The sequence below is a fragment of the Heloderma suspectum genome, chromosome 11 (genome assembly GCF_057233095.1).
Source record: "Heloderma suspectum isolate Gila_16-S chromosome 11, 16-S_ref, whole genome shotgun sequence".
NCBI classification, from domain to species: Eukaryota; Metazoa; Chordata; class Lepidosauria; order Squamata; family Helodermatidae; genus Heloderma; species Heloderma suspectum.
Window position 1 is genome coordinate 16,593,118 of NC_139468.1, and position 22,871 is coordinate 16,615,988.

Genomic DNA, 22,871 nt, shown 5'->3' on the forward strand with positions numbered 1-22,871 from the left:
TGCATGGCATTTGTTCCTTCAAGGAAACGTAATTGCCCATTTCCTCCTAGTTTGGACCTTGAAGTTGACAAGGTGGTGATTACTCAAGGCAAGTAAACCTGGCCAGTAAATTCCAGCATCCTTACACACCCTGTGGGGAACACTGCAACTTAACAGAAATACGCTGTAGTTCCTATGTGCAGAACAGATAAGGGAAAGCCCCTATATTTCATCTTGTTCCCTTCTTCCTGCTTAGAGAGAGACCAGTTTTTCTCCTTTCACATTCCCTTCTGCTTCCCCTCCTTCCCTCCCCCACCTCCCCGATCTATTTTTTTTTTAACTTTCCCTTTGCTAATAACCTGGGTTTGCTAATAACCCTTGGCTAATAACCTGGGTCTCACTGAACAATCCAGTTAAATCAAGGATGACTGCTAGATTCATATGAACATTGCTGCTGTAGGGAAGTCCCGTCAGGTTGGCTCTTCTTGTGGAAGATTTTAAATGTGGCAAACCTGTCTTACGGATGAGTTGATCTATATCGTGATTACCACTCACCACTTCCCGGCAGGCTGCCTTTGGAAACCTTATGAAATGCGATGACCCATCACCTCAGCACATGCCAAGCATTTCTTTTGTCAAGATCCGCTCTTTAGGAAAGTCCCGCTCTTTACGGAGCAAGACCCATTCAAAATCCAACGGGTGTGTTTGTATGGGAGGAGGGGAATCACTTACAGCCAGTTTCCCAGGTTTAAAAATGCAGTATAAACAGCCGTTGGCTGAAGATGTGGATGGCAAAAGAATTCTATTTATTGGAAGACCTTTGGCCTGGCCTCCTGTTCAGAAGGCTCACTTCTTTTGCTTTGGTATGATCAGAAGTCCCAGGCTTGTTAGTTCAGGGCTGTTATGCTGAAGAATCATCTCCAGGTGGAGCTCTACCTCTGTTAACCGCTAGGGCTCCACCATGCCTCCACCCATAAATAAATAGTTCCCCTGCACATTGGCCCAACACTTGAATCTCTCCAGCATGGATGCTGGCTGCCTCTTCTGGGTATCCAACTGTCTGTGTCATTCCTGTCTTGGCTATGCAGCTGGGTTTTGATCTGCTCTCCTGGGCTTTTGCAAAACAGCTTAGCTAAGGATGAAGCATGTCTGAGAGGGAGTAGCCATGGCAATAGCAGAGCCAGGGAGGGATCATTTGCAAGGCTAGGCAAAGGGCAGGAGAGGGCAACAGCAAACTTGAGAGCATGTATTTGATGCTTCATTGGATGCAGCTGTTTACTGACTTCCCCAACTTACAGATGTTGTCTTCTCGTTTGGCAATATCGGTCTTCAGACAACACCTCCAGAAACAACTGGCTAATAAAGGAAGAGAAGGCAAAGGTGTTTTGGTTGCAGGAAATGTATGAGAACATCCATGTAAAACACACAGATCTATAACAATAAAAGAGGATTTGTGTCTGTCTGTCCAGCTGTCAGCACCATAGTGCCAAGACTGTGAAACCTAGACACCTGAAACTTAGCATGCATACTAAGGGGAGTGTAGGGCCTTGCAGCTTGGGGCGATTTGGTTTTTGAAAAACATTAATATTCCTTACAGTAAGGAGCTGGTTACTCATTTACTTGTAGCTGCCAGATCCACGATAGCTAGGTTTTGGAAGGGATTCACCTTCCAGGGATTAGATCATTGGTATGCCATAGTCTGGCAAATTGCCATAATGAAAAAAATATTGCACAAGTTGAAGGTGGCCAGAGGTCAAAGCAAACACGATTCATTCCATGCGATATGGTTTGACTTTATCACATCTACGAACAGAACAGAACAGAACATCAATATTTGATTCCCTTGCACTGTAAAACCCTATGGCTTTTATAAGGAAGAAAATAGATAACGAATAATCTTGAGTCCGTCTGATAAAATATCTAGTAGCACTGACAAGAATTTTCTGTGACCTCAGTACGCCCAATTAGATATAACTATATGGTAAGAAGATGTAATCCTGATGGAATTGTTTTATTTTAGTTTCTATTTTGGTTTGGTTACTATTACTGAAATTCAATAAAGATTTGTATTAAAAAAATAATTGAAACGGATTTAAATGTGTCTGTGTGGCTGCAGTAACATCTTCCACCACTAGGGGCAGACTTCTGTAACTAGCACGTAGCTTTGCAGCCAGGGGAGATTACAAGGCCGACGGACACAGTCACACACCCGCCCTCTGCCCCCTGTTGTGGGGAAGCCCCCGCTCAGGGGAATGGAGTGCTTGCCTTAGGGGTGCCATGCTTAGGGGTTGCCTTCACTCAGATGGGGCGGACACAATGGGCAGTATCCAACTGGGCCCTTCCGTGAGCAGCTAGCCCCACCAGTTCCTGTCTGTGAGCAGCCAGCCCCGCTGGTTCCAGTCCGCAAGCAGCCCCTATCGCTTGTGCGACACGATATAGCGCTTCTGGAGGCAAGCCCTGAAACGAGTGCAGATGCTCATTTCTGGAACGGGGGGAGGTCACCGGAGTCCTGCTCCTTCCAGAAACAAGTGTTTCTGCTCATTTGGGGTCTTGACCCAGAAGCACTATATCGCATCATGCAAGCTGTAGGGGCCATGTACGGTCCAGAATTGACTGGGCTGGCTGCGCGTGGAAGGGCCCGATTGGATATTGCCCAGTGTATCCAACTCTGACACCTGTGTATGTTTGCTTGAACACTTCACTGTAGCAGGCTAAAAGCTATTCCAACCTGTGTGAAGCCGGGTTCGTTTGCTAGTATATGAGGATGATTGAGGATTTCATTTGGTTTGCATTTTTAACTGAACCGATCTGATTCACACTTCTTAGACTAATATGCAGACTGGAATGCAGTTATCTTTCCGTTTTTGCAGTTTTCCATATTTTGTGCATTTCTCAAAAAACAAACAAACCCACAAACCCATATCAAATGTAAAAAAGATCTCCCAACACCAGCAAATCCAGGAGCTCTTGATTGTAGTGTTTGCTCCTTAGCCATCCCATGAAGCTCTGGGGCTTATCATGCCCTAGTGAGTCTTCCTCAACCACCATGCTAAATAAATAAAAACAATTCAGACGAATCATCTTTGTTTTAAGAGCATTTAGAATGTTCAGGAGGTTATAGTGACGGATGCCTGATCGGCTGTCCACCTTAACTGTAGAGGCTCTCCCATGCCCATAAAATAACAAAGTGAGCAACACACTCTCACTCCCTATGACAACCCCATCTTGGGAACTTTTAAAAGAAGGCTTTTAAAGTTACATGAACACTCTAGCTGAGGATGAGCACTCAGCCGTGATCCCGCTCCAGTTGGAGGGCTCATGGAGTCTTCTGAATTTGTGAGAAAACAAAACAAACCTAGTAAATACCAGCAGGGCTACCTCTCTGCAGTCATTCTCTACCATCACATGAACTGCTTTTCTGTACACACTCCACACGCACCTTTTTCTTTCTTCCCATTAGATTTAGGCTTTGTGTTTCTACCTCTCTCCTTTCCAGTGCTGGCTGGAACACACTGGTTTGCACATAACACTAACCCATCGTTTATTTAACCCATAGTTTGTTGCGGTACCCAGGGTTTGTCTGTCAGATGATCGAACAAACCAGTTCGTTTTCTCAATCCCCAGGTTCTGTTTTTCCCTCCTTCTTTGCCCACTCCCTCCTGTATCCCAAATGCCTTTGTGGTACTGTAGTCCTGGCATGTAGAGTGGCATTTATTTTTTTTTTACTGGTCTTGCCCACTGCCTCTGTAGCCTGGCAAACAACCCATGAACACGGTTCTAGGTTTGTATATAATAACCCATGGTTTAAACAACACAGAGTTCACAACCCAACCACAAACCATAGATTCTCTTTCTGGGTTGTTCGTGATTAACAAACCATGGTTTGTTAGCGCAGCTGCATTCACACATCACGACGACCCAGAATGCAACAACCCAAACCATGGGTTAGTGTTATGTGTGAACCCAGCCACTGTGTTTAATTTTAATGGGAGGGAGGGAGGGAGGGAGGGAAGGAAGGAAGAAAATTCCACTGCAGCATAGCTGTCCCTATTTCTCTTCACCCTCAGAGATTGATCTCAAACTCCATACAAACATGAAACAGTTTGGTAAGGAAAGGATTGAGGAAGCCTCCAGACGCATTCCCATACCCAGGCAAATTGCACCCTGAAGCATACTCAAAATCCTACCTCTGAGGCATCCTTCTTTGTGGTTACACATTCATGGCTGCAGATAATTTCACCTCCTACAAAGTGTTTGGCCTGGCACAAAGCACATGCTAATAGTTCTATCTGCTGTCATTCATATTTATAGTTAATTATAGGAGGAAAGTTCCCAGGTATAATTATTTGTAGATGTGAAATTAGGTACTGGCTTGAGTTCTTTTTAAAGAAGCAGAGAGGTTTTAAATGTACATTGTTCCTACTGCATAGAAGATATAGGAAAAGATCAACATTTTTCAGACAATGGTTAAGTATATCCACAGTCTTAGCTATGTTTCTTCTTCCAAGACTCATGACTCATGCCTCTTGTAAAGTGTTTTGTTTCATTTTTTTAAATAATGCAATTAAGAATACACTTAAATGATGGTTACCACTTGAGTGTGTGAAATCTACCTTGGGGAGGAACTATAGCTCAGTGGCAGAGAACCCACATTTTGCATGGGTAAGGTCCCAGATTCAAGGAACTAGCCCTCATGATTGCAGAAGGGGAAAAAAACTGGAATTACACGGTCAATGTTCACTGAAGGCTCAGAATGAAGGGAGCTTTGACCGAGACTGTCAGTGGTCCAGGTGTGAGGCTTGTCTGCCTTTTCTTCCTGCCCATCCCATGGCATTGAGCTCCTATTGGCCTTCCTAAACAAGCCATGCCTCCTTTCTTTCCAATATTTACTATCAAAATATTCAAAACATTGTGATTACCCCAATGGGACCACCCAAATATATTTGCAAATTAGACAAAGTTTAATGAATATTTTCCTAACTTCCATCAGGTCACAGAATTTGGATCCTCTCTGCACAAATGTTAAGATATTGAGTGCTCCTCTCTGACTGCAATGTGTGGGCCAGTGAGAAAATTAAGCATGTGAATCATGGCCACCGCAGTTCTTACAGTAGCTGCAGTCATATCGACACAGGAAGGAGTCAGCTGAAAGGGCTTTGTCAACATGCCCAGATCTGAAATTAACGTCTCTGTGGCTGGCATAATATATTCCTGGAGGGAAACATTGCTCACTTCATGGACAGCCCATATTAGTATCTTACCCAGCCATCCCTTGTTGAGGTTCCTTCACGTCAGTCACCCCACAATGCGATGCAATCAAAAGGTGACAGAAGTGTGTGTGCTGCGAAAACAGCCATTACTGTCTGTACAAGTAATGTCTGTACTTCATAAACTGTCTGTATCTTGTAAGCCTCCCTAGAATCACTTTTGATGAAGGGCAGCATAAAAGTGTAAAAGAGCATAACTCTATGCATGTTTAGAAAGAAAAGAAGTTCCACAACTCCCAGCATCCCTCCAGCCAGCCATATTGGTTGAGGCATGCTGGGAATTGTAGGACTTCTGTCTAAATATGTGAAGGATTGCACCCTAAGGGCGCAATCCTATGGGGATAGGCGGCCACCTCCAAACTCAGAGGCGACCACCTATCCAATGCAGGGCAGGAGAAGCATGCAGGGGATCATTCCCTCCGCGCTTCAGCTGTCCTGTATTTGCAGCTAGATGGCCGATTTTGGCTGTCTAGCTGCAGGAAGGCAGAGCAGGGGAAGTAGCTGCCAGACAACACATAGGATTTCCGCCTTCCCCGCCCCGGAACATCCCCCGGAACACCCTGTTTTGGCCACTCTGCGCTCCTCTTCCGAGCGCAGAGCACGGGGCTGTTCCATGCTGCCTGCGAGGCAGTGCAGAAGGGGGGAAGGTCGGTTCTCCAGGAACCGTCCTTGGAGCAAGGGCTCTGAGGTCAGTTCCTGGAAACTGACGTATCCTACGGCCATCTAGCCACTGACTAGCGGCCATAGCATTGCTCCCTAAATAAATTAAATACGTGGAGTAAGAATCCTAGGGTGGCCGTGTGTCCTCTTTTACCAAGGGCGGTCCTCAGTTGGAAGGGCTTCCAGAAGACAGTCCTCTGCTGGAAGGTGTCCTCTATTTCCAGGGCTGTACCGTGCATTTAAAGGTAGAGAACAATAAGAGCAGCTGCCTATCACCAGTTAGCACCCGGATGGCAGCCTGAACAGGCAGCAACACAAGTCACCTGGTCACAGATTTCTATTTAAATTATAACTATTATTTCTAAATCTGCATGTATACATATAAATCAGCACATGCATATTACATGCAAAAGGGTGTCTTCTTTTGTCTTTTTTTGGGGTGATGCTTTCCCTCTTTTTTTGCAGGGGGGGGTGATTCATACGTGGCCTCCCTAAAGAATCCCCACGCACGTTGCAGTCCAGACAGGGGAGAGGAAGCTCAGCATTCCTTCCTCTTTCACTTTTCTGTTCCAAATCCACACACACACAGCTCCCTCATGCTGCTTTGCAGCAAAGAAGTGGGCTGCCAGGGTTTCCCTACATGCCGACATGTAACGATCCCTAAGACCTGAAAACAACTGTTTCAAAGACTTTCTTTGGAAGTGAATGTTTGCACTGGCATGCTGAGAATGGTCAGAGCTGCAGAGACCACATGTAATTGATTTCCAGGGCTGTAATGTGCATCCTCTCTCTTTTTTGGCTTTCAGGGAAAAAGTCCCCCAAGGGAAATGTGTATCGGCTCCATGGGTGGAATCAAAATCTGCCACCTCATTTCACTTTGCTTTGTCCCGGCAGGTTTATGGCACCCTACTGGTAAGTCAGTTTAATTATTTCACTATCTGGTTCACCATTCACGGATGGTTTCCTTAGAATAAATTCCCCCCTAGAACGGTTACTCCACCAGTACGGTGGCACCGTGAGTCACAAGCACATGAGAACATAAGAAGAGCCGTGTTGAATCAGACCAAAGGCTTCACTGGTGCATTTTCCCACAGTGGTCAACCAGATGCCTGTGTCAAGCCCACAAGCAGGACATCAGTGCAACACCACACTCCCAACTGGGGTATGTAGACATACTGCCTCTGGTCCTGGAGGGAGCATCCAGCCATTGTGACTAGCGGCCACTGTTAGTTTTATCCTCAATTAATTTGTCTAATCCCCTTCTAATGTAAAGCCTCCTAACATCATGGCAGTCACCACATCCTGTGTAAGCAAATTCATGCGCTGTATGAAGAAGTCCTTCCTTTTATGTGTCCTGAATCTTCCACCAATCAGCTTCATTGGATGACCCTGGGTTCTAGTATTATGAGGGAACCTATTAATATCTACTTTCTGCACACCATGCATAATTTGGTACACTTTTATCATGTATCACCTTCCTCACCTTTTTCTAAGCTAAATAGTCCCACCTATTGTAACCTTCCCTTGTAGGTGACTTGCTCCAGTCCCCTGAAAATTTGTTTGCCCTTTTCTTCAAGTCATGCTCTTGGGGTTGGCATGGAGATGCTTCAACAGGCTTGATCCAAACTGTGACCTTGTACGTTTTAGGTCAGGATGGGTTTTTTTTCTCCTACTAAAAGTTTTTATTAGACGTACCGTCGAGCACAGACAGCATGGTCAGGTCTTCCATCCATTGATGTACAGAAGGGAAAATGTATCTTTCCAATGTTGAAGTATCAATACCTTGGCTGTTAAAAGGACAATTGGTGGTGATTCCCTGACAATCCCCACACACTGGGATATAATTTGATAGGTTGTGCATTTCAAAATCCCACAGGGACGATTCAGTAACTAACAATAAATTACATGGTATGTTAAATGAGTAGCGTGTAGCTGATCCTATGTTTTTTAACTTTTGTGGAAACATGTGGGATCTTGATCAGGATTGGGACCACCGTGTGTGGGTAGGGGGGTTAAACTTTCCCACCCAGCTGATTCCCCCCTTTAATTCACCACCACCCTCCATGCGGAGGCTAAAAGAAATAAAAGCTTCATTGGCATCATTGGGGGTGAATTTAGGGGGCAAAAGTGTTTGAGTGAGAAGGTTTAATCCCCCTGCTACCCGTGTGTCATGGCCCTGAGCCTGATCAGGGGCCTGTCCACTTACATTAAAGTAAAAAAATTAGGATCAGCTACACACTATGCATTTAATGTAGTGTGTAGTTTAACCCTAAGTGGAGCCATATTTCTAACCGTAAGGGGTCTCTGTTGCTTTTGCATTCTATGGCCATCATGAGGAGCCATCAATGTACAGAACCATTTCGAGCAGTTTCTTCCAATATGCCGACCCCAGAGTGACAACTGGCCCATATTTTTCATCAAACTCCAGCCCTGCTTCCCATATCTCCTTACTGGGTTGCTCCTTGCCTGTTTTGTTCTCAGGTGCCCAAGAGAATATCCCCTGGGAAATTCAGCGTCACGATGGCTGGTACAACAACCTAATGTATCACAGACACAACTCTGCAGGTGAGAGCTTTGAAATGGGGCTTTCAGCCTCCAATGCTGTTGCAAATAGGGATGTACGAAAGTCACTTACCTTTCACGGATTCTGTTTATGGTTGTGGGGGAGGCGTTCCGTCCCTCCCCCCGGAATCCTCGCCGGGGGGGGAGGCGCTCCGTTCCTCCCCGCCCCCAGAATCCTGGCCGGCCGGCTGTGCTCCGCAGGGATTCTGTGGAGCCGCCGGCTGGCTCCGCCAGCAGCTGGACATCCAACTGCTGGCTAGCAGGGACGCAAATGGCGGCGGCTGTAGCCGCCGCCGTTTGCATCCCTGCAGTCAGCCGTGATAGGCTATGTAAATGTTTACGTAGCCTATCACGGCTGACTTTAAAAAAACAACAACAACACGCATACGCAAATGACAGCGGCCGCAGCCGCAGCCGCCGCCATTTGCATTCCTTATTTTGGCACGTCTTAGTCTACGTAAACATTTACGTAGACTAAGATGGCGAAAATAAGGGGAACGCAAATAGCATAGCGTCCGCTACGCTATTTGCATTCCCCTTATTTTCGCTGTCTTAGTCTATGTAAATGGCGGCGGCTGTGGCCGCCGCCATTTGCGTACGCGCGGTTTTTTTTTTAAAAAAATGTCAGACATGATAGGCTACGTAAAGATTTACATAACCTATCACGGTTTTGTTTTTAAACCTAGCCGTGATAGGCTATGTAAATCTTTACGTAGCCTATCACGTCTTTTTTTTTTTTTTAAACTGGAAATGGCGGCCGGTCGGAAGACCGGCCGCCGCAGCCACCACCTCCACAGCCGCTGCCACCGCTGCCGCCAGGAAGATCCGCCCCAGGTAAGTCTCGTCCTTGGGGGGGGCAGGCCGTTCCGCCACTGATTTCCCCGAGATCCGTGGCGGAATTTTCGTACATCCCTAGTTGCAAATGCCATCCCTGTCACCAACCATGAGGGTGGATATTTATGCGTTGTTGAAAAAGAGGAAAAGCATCCATAAAAGATGACAAAATGGGGTGTGGATTTGCATAACATTTGCATATGCGAATTTATATAGAGATGCAAATTTAGAAAGAATTTTTAAATTAGGGTGCAGACCCCCAGTCCTGGGGGCCCAATCCAGCCCTACTGAGGTTCCAAACCAGTTCTCTGGGGTTCCCCAGATGCCCTCTTCCCCTCATCTCACCACCTTTCCCCCAACCACGGATCATTGGGTGGTTTCCTGGTGTTCCCCCCATTCTAAAATGTTGAAGTGCCTCCCCTAAGGCTTCGTTACTGGCAGCAAGAGCTTGAAGGTACAATATGCTGATATTTTGGCCCCGCCCGTTTTGCCTTCAGGGCTGCCCACCACAGGAATGAGGCCCACGAAAGCTTCTATGTAATCGAATTTGGCTCTTGGGCTGAAAGATGTTCAGCATCCCTGGTTTAAATAGAAGTACAATATATCTCCCCAGAGTGGGGGAGACTGTGGCCAGGTGATCTGTGTGACTACCTGTTCAGTCTGCTGTCCGGGTGTGTGAAGATTTGAGGCCTACAGAGGGAAAGGGGGGAAAAGTCAGGTTTAGAGGCCTGGGGATTTTTTGTTGGGAGGGCTATCGCTAAGAGGAGTAGTTTCATTTCCATGGTTAAGTTTCAGTTTAATTTTCCCAGTTAAGTTTCATTTCTTCATGTTTGAGACAGTACTTTCAGTTTTGAGGGAGGAGGGTATATGAAAAGAGAGAGTCAGAAAGGCCAGAGCAGTGAGACCAGAGTTGGGGAGACCAGAGCCTGAAGAGGGAGCAAGAAGCAGCAGCCTGGAGAAGTCTTAAGTGCAGCTAGGGTAAAGGAACTTGCATTTTGCAAGTGTTATTTTCTCTTAATGCCTTTTGTATCACTCAGCATTAATCTGTAAATACCTTTAGTTGTAATTTGCTTGCTTTAATGTACCAGTTAACTGTTGTGGTTAAACCCTGTGTCTAGAATGTCAGTCACCCCACACCTACAGCCTCAACCCCATGTTTTTGGAAAGGGGGAGGTAAAATAAGGAAGGTGGGACTCTTAGGGAGGCAAGAGATCCTTAAGGTATTGTTCAGGGGATCCAGGTCAATGGTGGAACCCTGACAGGGTGCTCACTGTTGATGGTTATGTTCATGGCCCTGCTGTTCTCTCAGCTTCCTAGGGTTCTTTATCTTTAAACTGGCCTTGGACAGTCCTTGAAGTAAAGAATGCTTTCAAATAGAGGATTGTCCCCTGACAGCCCTTCAAATGGAGGACTGTCCTCTGTAAAGTAGGACACAGGGCCACCCTAGGCCCTCGCTGCTGAATTTAAGTACATCTTAACGGAGCGGAATCCCTGTCCCAGGAAGGCATAGAGTAGCCCAAGTGTGGCAGATGAGTTATGGCTTCACACACCTTCAGTTGACCTGTTCATTTCCTACCACTAGGATCACGTCTGTCCCGGCTGCTCCCTGCTAACTACGCGGATGGTGTGTACCAGGCCCTGCAGGAACCACATGTCCCCAGTGCTCGCATACTCAGCGATGTGATGGCACAAGGGACCTCGGGATTGCCTTCTCAGGAGAACAGAACTGTGCTGGGTGTCTTCTTTGGTAAGCTGACATCTTTTAAGAGTCCGTCTCCCTCCCTCCACAGCCATTCCGCCTGGCTGCGTCTGAGTGAGTGGTGAGACAGCAAGGCCCCATCCATCGGCCTGGCTATGTATAACTGCTGTTTGGCTCCTCCTCCTCTCCCAGAACTTCCGCTTGCAGTGTGGTCATTCTACTTGGTCATGATGGATCTCAATGGTGCAACAGGATGAAATAGTTGTTTCCTCAATATGCCCGTCTTCCTCTTCCCTCCCCATGCCTTTGCCCATTTTGTGTCATGTTTCTTAAAGCTGTAAGCAGTTATTATCAAGTGTAAGTGCTTGTCACAGAAAGACGATATATAGCTGCAGTAAATAAATAGTCATTTGTCGGTCCCCTTAGCAAACCAGCAGCAAATACCTCGTGAAGGAATCGGTACCTTTGCCGAAGTATCTCTGGTGTGGCTTCCTCCACCCACATTTCCTGAGATCAGCTTTTATTTTTGTTTTAAAAAGTGGTTTCTCTGTCCTTATAACTGTGTGGCTGAATTACTTTACCTTCACCCATAGTAGTCCACCATGACCAATGGTAGATTTTCAGGGGCTTTCCCAGACCTGAGATCTTGGAGGTATCAGCCATATATATGCAAAACACAATTTTTTCACAGAGCTACAGGCCTACAGTGGTCACTTATGCATCACCAAAAAAGAGGACAAAAGCAGACATAGATAATTTGCATATGCTAATTTATAGGTATAGAATGGTAGTCTTCAGATTTTTGGACTGCAACTCTCATCATCCCTGATTATTAAATATCCTGGCTGGAGCTGATAGGGGTTGTAGTCCAAAACATCTAGAGGGTGTCAGGTTGGGAACAGATGCACATTTAAGAACATAAGAAGAGCCATTCTGGATCAGACCAAGGGTCCATCTAGTCCAGCATTCTGTTCACACAGTAGCCAACCAGCTGTCAACCAAGAACCCATAAGCATGAGCACAACAGCACCCTCCCACCCATGTTCCTCAGCAACTGGTCACATAGGCTCACTGCCTCTGATACTGGAGGTAGCACATAGCCATCAAGACTAGTAGCCATTGATAGCCTTCCCCTCCAGGAACTTGTCCAACCCCCTTTTAAAACTATCCAAATTGGTGGCCATCACTACAACCTGTGGTAGCGAATTCCATAGTTTAACTTTATGCTGTGTGAAGAAGTCCTTCCTTTTATCTGTCCTGGATCTCCCACCAATCAGCTTCATGGGATGACCCCATTGGGTTCTAGTATTTTGAGAGAGGGAGAAAAATATCCCCCTTTCCACATTCTCCACACCATGCATAATTTTGTGGGCCTCTCTCATGTTTCCCCTTACCCTCCTGTTTTCCAAGCTAAACAATCCCAGCTGTTGTAACTTTCCCTCACAGGGGAGATGCTCCAGCCCCTTGACCATTTTAGTTGCCCTTAGCTCTACAATATCTTTTTTTAGGTGTGGTTTCATAATTTCTAAATAATGACTATAATTTAAATAGAAATACATGAACAAAGAAGTTCCCCCTTCTTAGGTTTCTTTATCTTTGAACTGGATTTGGACTGGACAGCCTTCCAATAGCAGGCTGTCCTCTCTAAAGTAGGTCACATGGCCACCTGATGGCCCCCAATTGATGCATGTAAGTAAATCCATGCAGTCATATGCGTAATTCTTTTATTACGCATATGGGGTGGGAGTTACTGGTCATAGAATGATGGAGCGTTGGTGTGGATTTGCACGGGTATCTGGAGCTCATGTAACATGGAGGCTGTAATTCACACAACAGCTTGGTCCTTTTTCCCTCACTCATAGGGATGTTGGAGAATTTCTCCACGAATCTCCGGGAGGCCGAATGCCAACGAATTCAGCCCCCCGAAATTGGTGGAGAAACGGTCCGTCACCCCCCCGCCACGCCCCCTCGGGATGGGACTTACCTTGTGCGAATGCCCCTGGCGGTGGCGGCGGCGGCCCCCAGTGGCGGTTCGGCAGCGGCAACGGCAGCAGCGGCCGGTCTTCTGACCGGCTGCCACCACGGACATTTCCAAGTAAAACAACAACAACAACAACAACAAACGTGATAGGCTACGTAAAGATTTACGTAGCCTATCACAGCTAGATTTTCAAAAAACACCATGATAGGCTACATAAATGTTTACGTAGCCTATCACGGCTGACTTTGGGGGGGGGAAAGCGCGTACGCAAATGGCGGTGCCCATGGGCGCCGCCATTTGCCTTCCTTATTTGGGCATGTGTAGTCTACGTAAACATTTACGTAGACTACGGCAAAAATAAGGGCACCGCCATTTGCGTACGTGCTTCCCCCCCCCCCAAAGTCAGCCGTGATAGGCTACGTAAACATTTACGTAGCCTATCACAGCCGACTGCAGGGACGCAAACGGCAGTGGCTACAGCCGCCGCCATTTGCGTCCCGGCAGGAGAAGAGGTTTCGTGGCCGGAGGGACGAGGCGCCTCCCCCCCGGCCAGAATTTCAGCCGGAGGGACAGGGCACCTCCCCCCCAGCCAGAATTTCGGCGGGAAGGGATGGGGTGCCTCCCCCCCGCCCAGAATTTCAGGGGGAGGGACAGAGCGCCTCCCCCCCACCGCGAAGCAAGCTGCGGGATCAGGTAAGGGACTTTCGTCCATCCCTACGTCACTCATACACTTGGATTACAGGGTTTACTCCAAGGGGACCGCTAGCATCTTGGATTACAGCTTTTGTGTAGTCTCTTGTTAACACTTCAGCCTGCCCCTCCTTACAGATTTCTCCTACAAACTTCGACATTATTTGGTCACTTAAGCCCTTTTCTCTGTGGGTTCATCGCATTTGCCGGTATGATTTGGGCACTGTAAAAGCAGCTTGAGTGTCACTGGATATTTCTTTCTCCTGAGGCCTGAGTCATGCTTGGAGCTTAATCCCTTCAAATATGTTGAAACAGGCTGTGAATTTCTCCGACGCCTTCAGGTCCTTTCTGATGAGGGAGCAGGAAGAAGAGGAAATCGGTTCAGACAGTTATTTCCTTCATAGTTGCCACTGATTCAGAACCCTTTCCACATGCACCAATTTGGGAGAAATCCTTGGGCCTTAAAAGCAGGATTTGAAAAAGATACGCGCCAAGGCCACAAGCAATTTATCTGACCTCACTGACATAAATTCCTTGTTACAACATCTCCTACTGGATGATTGCCTGAGGCCCACGAGGGCAGTGATAAGATGAGTTGTGCCCAGGTTGGATTATCTGCGGCTGTTCACACAACACACTAAACCATACTCAGTGGTTGAGTGTGGGTTGTTGTTGAACTGTGGGTTGTTTGTTGAACTGCGAGTTAGTGTGTTGTCTGAAGCCAGGACATTTTCTGCAGGGTGGCTTGTTAACCACCTTGAACAACCCAACAAGAAACCATGGGTTCTCAAGATGGCTTCTTCAAGAAAAATAAGCCACACTGCATGGTCAACAAGCCACCCTACAGAAAACACACTGCATTCAGACAATACAACAACCCACAGTTCAAGAAACAGCCCGTGGTTCAACAACAACCCAGACTCAATCACTGAGTGTAGGTTAGCATGTTGTGCGAACTCAGTCACTGAGAGAAGACATGTAATTGGGGAGGGATAAATCCGTCTATTTCTGGTCTGCATCAGTTTCACCTGTAAGTCTGTTCTGTCCCACCAATCTGCAAATTTATTCCCGGAAGCGTAGCCCGCTCTTTGTTGATTTTGTTGCAAATTTATGTATTCTTTCAATCTGCAAAAAAGGTGCAATGACATATGTATGTCAATGCCGGCTCTGGGTTGGGGGGGGACCTTGGGCAAAGCACCCGTAATGGGCCCCCTCCCTGAGTGAGTCTACCTTCTCACCAACATTGTCACCAGCTGCTCTAGCTCCTCCTCCTCTCCCTCATCATGGCTCCCACTTGCTTGCTTGACAGGCAGAGAGGCAGAGAGGAAGCAGGCCATGGCATCTCCTGCTCCTCCTTCACACCACCACCACTGCCTGGGCCAGAGTGAGAGGCAGCTGAACAAGCAGGTTGCAATGGTGAAGAGGAGGGGCAAGTCCAGGGGGTCTTGCCAGCGGCCCCTGCTGGGGTGTGGGCCCTCAGAAGGTGTCTAACCATACCTAGGCACCATCTCTGATGTATGTAAATGCACATTTCTAACTGTGTTTTCACTCAAAACAAGCATTCCTAAACATTCTTTCTCTTCAAATATTCACATTTTGGAGTGCATTTCAATTCATTTTTTTGAGCCAAGAACTGCATCAGAACACTCAGGATGTGCAAAAGGCATTCTGGTCCTCACACTAGTCCAGGAGGTATGGATCAGGTCAGTTCATATCAGAATTTGCAAAGAATGAAGTATCCCGCATTGTAGCATCCTTAGCAGCAGTCACAACTGGCTATTCATTGATGGTGAATGTGGTTTCTGCTCCCGAGAGTTCATTGAATTTAATTTCACAAGCATTGTGGCCATGTGTAATCCACCCCCTTCTGTTTTCCCCCCACCCCACCCCGCTTTTGGGTATCTGGCAGGTTTTCACATTCTGTCAGAGATCTTGGAGGCCGACACGCCCGGCTGCCCTGCTGAATTCCTAAACTTGGCTATCCCACAAGGAGACCCCATATTTGACCGCACAGGCTCAGGCGATGTCGTTCTGCCCTTCCAGCGCATGCAGTGGGCTCTGGGAACAGGACAAAGCCCCAACAACCCCCGGGACCAGGTAGGACCCACTGGACTGTGCACTGCAGTAGCAATGTGTTTCCCTTCTCACATGGTTGCACAGTACATTTCACAGGGGGAAAAGGGCAAAGGGAGGGTGTGTACTGAAGGTTTCAAGCAACTGCCACACCATCAGGAAAGCAGCCAGATTCACTTGCCAAGGGTGGTGTCACTGTCTGCACAGACAAGGAAAACCTCTAAAGGGGATTTGTTCAGTTTTCTGCCCAAGACACTTTAAAAGATGAAAAAACAGACCTTGAAAAGGGGGATGCACTAAAATTAATGAAGCTGGGCCATAGCTCAGCACAGTGCAGTCTTCTCCAGACTGGTGCTCTCCAGATGTTTTGGACCAACTCCCATCACCCGGTCGGCATGGCCAATGGTCAGGAATGCTGAGAGTTATCGTCTAAATCATCTAGAGGGCACCAGCTTGGGGATGGCTGGTGTAGTGATTAGAGTGTTGGACTAGGACGACTAGGGGGACCCAGGTTCAAATCCCTATTCAGCCTTGAAGCTCTTTGGGTAACCTCCGGTCAGTCACAGTCTCCCAGCCTCAGATTGTGAGGATTAGACAGGGAGATAACTATGTATGCTACCTTGAGCTCCACGGGGGAAAGGTGGGATATTAATGTTAATTAACATTAATGAAAATTAATGAAAATTAATGATCATGATGAATAATTATTAAGTATTCATTATTACTAATAATGTTTATTAATACTAATAACAAGTATTAATTATTAATAAAAACAACTGCATAATGAATTAATAGTTATAATCATAATTTAAAGAGTACACACTATGCATGCAGAAGATCCCAAATTCATTCTCTAGCATCTCTAGTCAAAAAAGAACCAGGTTGCAGGTGATGGGAAAAACCTCTGGCTGCTGCCTGTCAAAGTAGACAAAAGTGGGTTAGATGGATAAATACTTTGACCTGGTATAACAGATTCTTATACACCTATGGAAGGAATCAGTGCATTCCAGTGGCCACTGTGTGTTGTCCATTGAAATGCATCTTCTTGAAAATGTGGGGGGGGCAGGGGCGGGACTCACCTTGGGAAAGGGGGTTGAAGTAGCAGGTAGTATTTCAAGACTCCTTTGAAAATATATACTTATATTTGGATATCTGGTCTGCTTTTACTGAAGTTTACGAGTAACTTATTATTTTTCTCCTTTTTTTCTCCCTGGAATATTGTAATATTTGAAACTGAGGATCTTAGAATATGTTGTTATATTTTATTTTAGTTTAAATGGTTTTGTTATTTATTTTTTGTTTGTCTGTTTTGTTTTGTTAAAACTCACAATAAAAAAATTAAATTAAAAAATGGGGGAAAAGACTCCTTTGAAAATCAGAGAGGTCTTCTGAGCCTATCTGCTTTCATCATGGATTGCCAGTAAATAAATACACACCCAGCATCTTTTGATATCAGGGAGTGTGGGGTTTGATCTATTCCCACCCACTCTCATACCCACACACACACAATTCCTGTTGAAAAACCCTTTGAGTGTTTTCGAACGTTCAAAAGGAATGCTCAAATGGTCCGATGTATTTTTGCAGCAAGCGCCACAGTGGTCATCCATCACTAATTAACAGCAGAATATGGGCACAGTCTGATAAGAGCATTTTGTAAGAAAGATTCATTAAAATGAATGGGATATGCTCACAAGCCCAGCCAGGAATTTCCTCACCATAGCTTCATATCTTCCATCCATTCACCATAAAGCAAGGATGCTGAACCTCTTCCAGCCCTGGGCCTGAATTTAATTTCTGCGAAGCTCTCGGGGGCTGCATTCCAGTGGTGGGTGGGGCTGAAGGCAGAAGGGGGTGAGGCCAAAATTTCCACAAAAATAAACCAAGCAGATTTTAGCTTAAAGCTCTTACTGCTAGTAACGAAGCCTTAGGAGAGGCGTTTCAACTGAGGTTGAAGACCCCTGGCATCGAGGAAGTAACCATCCTCAGAAACCTCAGCAATTGAGTCTGCCCGATCCCACCTGTTTGGAGATTGAGAAGGTCTCTCTGTCTCCCTTCCTTCCTCCACCCACTTCCCTCCCTCTCTTTCAACAGATAAATGGGGTGACTGGGTGGCTCGATGGCAGTGCAATCTATGGCCCAACCCACTCCTGGAGTGATTCTCTGAGGAGTTTCTCACAAGGGATGCTGCTTTCCGGAGAGGATCGTGGCTTCCCAAAGCAGACGGCAGCAAACAGCTTCATGTGGAAGGCTTTGGATCCATCCACAGGACAGGGTGGACCACAAGGGATCTTTGGTAAGAAAGGCTGGGATCCAGCTTCTCTCTCAGCCTGAGTCAAGAGCCAGGAGGTGGTGGATCCCCAGGCTGCATCTTTTCAGGAACTCAGATCAGTTTTCTGTACAAAATAATATGTGTAAAAGTTCCCGGTGTACTTAAGGCTTCCAGAATGCTTGGATGTCAATAACATGAGAGCCAGTGTGGTGTAGTGGCTAGAGTGTTCGAGTGGGAGCCGGGAGATCCGGGTTCTAGTCCCCCTTCGGCCATGGAAGCTCACTGGGTGACTTTGGGCCAGTCACAGACTTTCAGCCCAACCCACCTCACAGGGTTGTTGTTGTGAGGATAAAATGGAGAGGAGGGGGATTATGTGCACCACCTTGGGTCCCTTAAGGAGGAAAAAAGGTGGGATATAAATGTGATTAATAAATAAATGTAAGTAATAAACAGGTCACTCCAGTGTTCAGGCAGGCATCATAGGGTAGTCAGGTGTCCTACTTTACAGAGGACAGACTTCTCTCTGACAGACCTGTCAGATGCAAGTTTAGAAATAACCACTATAATTTACATAGAAATAAAATACATGTCAATAGTGGAGAAGACTGACCAGGTGATCTGAGTGCCTGCTCAGTCTGCTATCCAAGTGATCACTGTTGACTGGCAACTTCAAGGCCCCCTGCCTGCTCTCCTTCCTTTTGGTTCTTTGATTGTAAACCAGACTTGGGCAGCCTGTCAAACAGAGGGCACTTTCAAATACAGGTCTGTTCTCTGCTAGCTCTCAGACAGAGAGGACACCTGTAAAACAGAGGACACCTGTAATATAGGACACCTGGCCACCCTTCCCGCAGTGTGGCATCATGCTGCCAGAGCCAAGACGCCAGACAGCAACATTTCAGTCTATCCCAGATAACTCAATCCAGACTCCTTACTTTGCCAAGCCAAAAGAAAACATCTGAATGATGTATATTACTGGATTGTTTTACTCAGCTGTCCCTAGAATCTTGCAGGCACTATGTCTTTCCTTGTTCACTTAAATTGGGTGCAATCCTATGCATATTTAGACAGAAAAAAGGCATTCTCCAGCCAGCATAGAATTGTAGGACTTTTTTCTGTCTAAACAGGCATAGGATTGCACCCTTAATGAATGTATATATTAGACTGGGTAGAAATGAGCTGGCATACAGCACAGATTGTTTTATGCCAAAATTTTAGACTAGATCGTATTCTCCTCTAACACTTCTGGTAAATGGAAATATTTTATCATTTTATATCTGTTTATGGTGCCTCATATGTTTAATTTCTAAGCTACCCTGGATAAAATGGGACTGTTTTCTGGCCATTTCCCTATATTCATCTTTTTTAAAACACCACCACCAACAGAGCAATATAACATCTGAAGCAGCCTGGACCATTTAAGAACAGGACTGTTTCACAAGGGCAATCCTATACATGTCTACTCAGAGGTAAACCCCATTGAGTTCAATGAGCCTTACCTCCAAGGGAGTGTGTGTAGGATTACAGCCTCATTTCTTTGTTAATTGGCCCTCTCGGGCCTGGCTCTTCTCCATATAACATTCAGTTAGCACCAGTTCAAAGATGCAAATAAATTATCATGTGGTACACCGCTCCTGGGATTGTGCTACTTCACATAGTCCTGCGCTACTGCATTACCCCCACCTCCACCCCCATGTTACAAAAACAAAACTCCATGCACTTTGAAAAATAGCTAAACTAGAATCCTTCTTCCTGACACACTAGCTTTCCATAGGCAAGGAGTTTTTTGACAACAAGGAGCATTTATTTATGTGCAACAGAGGAGCTCCCCAGTCTAAATTCTGAAGTGGTACCAATCCACCATTCCTGAATGTGTAGTTTGGCTGGCTCTTAATACAAGACTGGGCAGGCTGAGAATTGTAGCACAGCAGCCCTCTGTCTCTGGAGTCTCCAACGTGGTGCCCGTGGGCACCAGTGTGCCGGCACACACTTCTCTTGGTGCCCACCTGGTTTTTACTTTATTTCAGAAGATTATTGTTGTGGTTGTGGTTGTGGTTGTTGGTCTATTCAGACTAAGAGGCTGGCATGCTGCAGAGCAAAGTGCAGCCCTCCAGGGCCACCTCTGTTTGGGTTCAAAAGAGTGGTCTTATGTTTTGGAGTTCAGACCCCTCGCCTTGTACTTAGATTCTCTGGCAAGTTACTTGTCTTTTTATTTGCCTTCTGGGAAATTAGTGTTCTGTGACTGCCCTTGCCCACCATGGCAGCCATGTTATGAATGGACAAGCCCCACCCCCATTGCAGCCATTTTGTGAGAGTGCCCATGGCAAAATGTCAAATGTGCCTGCCAACCCAAAAGAGTTGGGCACCCCTCTGCTGTCTCATGTATCTTGCAGAGAATCTTAAGTTCTTCTCAGATGCCTGCCCACAGGGACACGCCTCGCTTTCTTGTCCTCTCACAGCTCTCTTGGATTCCTTCCCTCTAGACTTTGGAAATGCCAAAGGAAATGAAAACCTGTTCCTGCAAGCAACAAGCATTGCGTGGTTCCGCTACCACAACCACTGGGCAGCAGAGTTTTCCAAACAGAACCCCAGCTGGTCAGACGAGGATCTGTTCCAACATGCACGCAAACAGGTCGTGGCTATTTACCAGGTGAGCAAGGCACAGCAAAAATAGAAAGGCTTCTCAAAATAAAAATGGAAAAAATGAGCTCCTCAACCATGCCTGTGTCCTCCACAGACTGTCTTTAAGGAAGGGACCATAGCCCAGTGGTAGTGTACATGCTTTGCATGCATAAGATCCCAGGTTCAATCCCCAATCTCTCCACATTTGAAAAAGGATCAGGTAGCATGATGGGGAAGAAAACCTCTCTTTTACTTGGTTTTCCAAGAGACTTGGAGAGCTGCTGTCAGTCAGAGCAGACACTACAGTGCTCAGTGGAGAAATAGCCCTATGTACTTTTCTAGAAGAGACCATAGCTGTATGGAAGAGCACATGACTTGCTCACAGAAGGTCTTAAACTCCTTCCCTGACACCCACAGGGTAGCAGGCAAGAACATAAGAGCCATGCAGGATCAGACCAAGGGTCCATCTAGTCCAGCATTCTGTTCACACAGTGGCCAGCCAGCTGTTGACCAGGAACCCACAAGCAGGACATGAGTGCAACAGCACCCTCCTGCTCCTGCCCATGTTCCCCAGCAACTGGTGTAGATAGGCTCACTGCCTCTGATACTGGAGGTAGCACATAGCCCTCAGGACTAGTAGTCATGGGTAGTCTCCTCCAGGAATTTGTCTAACCCCTTTTAAAGCCATCCAAGTTGGTGGCCGTCATTACATCTTGTGCTAGTGAATTCCATAGTTTAACTCTGCACTGTGTGAAGAAGGAGTTCCTTTCATCTGTCCTGAATCTACCACCAGTCAGCTTTATGGGATGACCCCACTGGGTTCTAGTATTATGAGAGAGGGAGAGAAATGTCTCCCTATCCACACTCAGCACTATGCATAATTTTGTACACCTCTCTCATGTCTTCCCTTACCCTCCTTTTTTCCAAACTAAACAATCCTAGCTGTTGCAACCTTCCCTCTTAGGGGAGTTGCTCCAGCTCCTTGATCATTTTAGTTGCCCTCTTCTGCACTTTTTCCAGCTCTACAATATCTTTTCTTAGGTGGGGTGACCAGAACTGTGCACAGTATTCCAAGTGTGGTCGCACCATAGATTTGTATAAGGGCAGTATGATATTGAGAAGAACCTGGGTAAACAGTTTAGCCTAGCCTTCCCCAACCCAGCACGCTCCAGATGTGTTGGACTACCACTCCCATCACCCCCGGACATCACTGTGTGATGGGAGTTGTAGCCTACCACATCTGGAGGGCGTGGGGTTGCGGAAAGCTGTGCTAGACAGACAAATGGCCTGACCTGGCATAAGGCTGCTTCCTGCGTCCTGATGTGTCACAGCCTCCTTCTTGCTTTTCCCAGAACATCGTGCTGTATGAATGGCTGCCAACCTTTCTGGGGAAGAAAAGTGTGGTGCGTTACGAAGGTGAGGAGTGGGCATTGTGTACAGTGGGGTGGATGCCGTGTGAAGGGAGGCAGCAGAGCAGCACTGACTGCCAGAAGCACACCATACCTGATGGGGAAGGCAGAGACGCGCACTCCAGGGAATGCAAACTCCCACCGAAGGACATTTTACTTGATTCTCTTGTGTATGGGAGGGTGGAGAGAGCTGGAGTTAACTCCAACTTCCTAACATGTGTGTACATGCCATGAAATGTTAGATTGATACATTATTCTTCTCTCATGTAAGAATTTTGATTTATTTATTATTGCATTTCTTCCATACTGGAACCCTAAGCATCATGTTGGGGTTCAAAGGACGTCACCCATCCAGACGCTGACCAGCCCCAGACCTGGTTAGCTGCAGCAAAGTGCCCTGGGACTTCTTGTAAGGTTTAAAGGGGCCCTTAGGTTACCTTTGCTCTTTCCTATTGAAGCTTGACTGGTGCCGACACTATCGTTTTGGCGCCATAGTTATTTGCCCAAGTATTTGAAAATATGATTTTCTTTTGAGCTTAGTCTGCTCCGCTTTTTATGTTTCTAATCTGTATTAATTGTAATGTTTTATGCTTTTATTGTATTATATTTGTGTCATATTTTGGTTCTTAAGTTTTTACTGCCCTGGTATCTTAGGATGAAAGGGTGGGTTAAAAACATAATACATGAATCATTGAGATTAGGGTTTTACTGCTCTTTTCTTGCATGTTTCAGTACAATATAGATCCTAGATGCCTCTGTAGGTCCTAGATGCCACTATAGGTCCTAGATGTCTCTCCAACCAATCACAGAGAAAAGCTGTAAGGCTGGC

General features: G+C 46.3%; 1 protein-coding gene across 3 annotated transcripts in view; it reads left to right on the forward strand.

Annotated features, from left to right (window-relative positions):
- Positions 1–22,871, forward strand: part of DUOX2 (dual oxidase 2) — a 75,534-nt gene that overhangs the window by 10,142 nt on the left and 42,521 nt on the right. For all 3 annotated transcript variants that reach the window (XM_084816962.1, XM_084816963.1, XM_084816964.1), the window contains exons 2-8: positions 6,713–6,818; positions 8,388–8,471; positions 10,885–11,049; positions 15,582–15,769; positions 17,837–18,038; positions 20,495–20,661; positions 21,986–22,049. In XM_084816962.1, coding sequence (XP_084673088.1) covers positions 6,734–6,818; positions 8,388–8,471; positions 10,885–11,049; positions 15,582–15,769; positions 17,837–18,038; positions 20,495–20,661; positions 21,986–22,049 — 955 coding nt within the window. In that variant the 5' untranslated portion in view covers positions 6,713–6,733. The remainder of the gene's footprint in view (positions 1–6,712; positions 6,819–8,387; positions 8,472–10,884; positions 11,050–15,581; positions 15,770–17,836; positions 18,039–20,494; positions 20,662–21,985; positions 22,050–22,871) is intronic.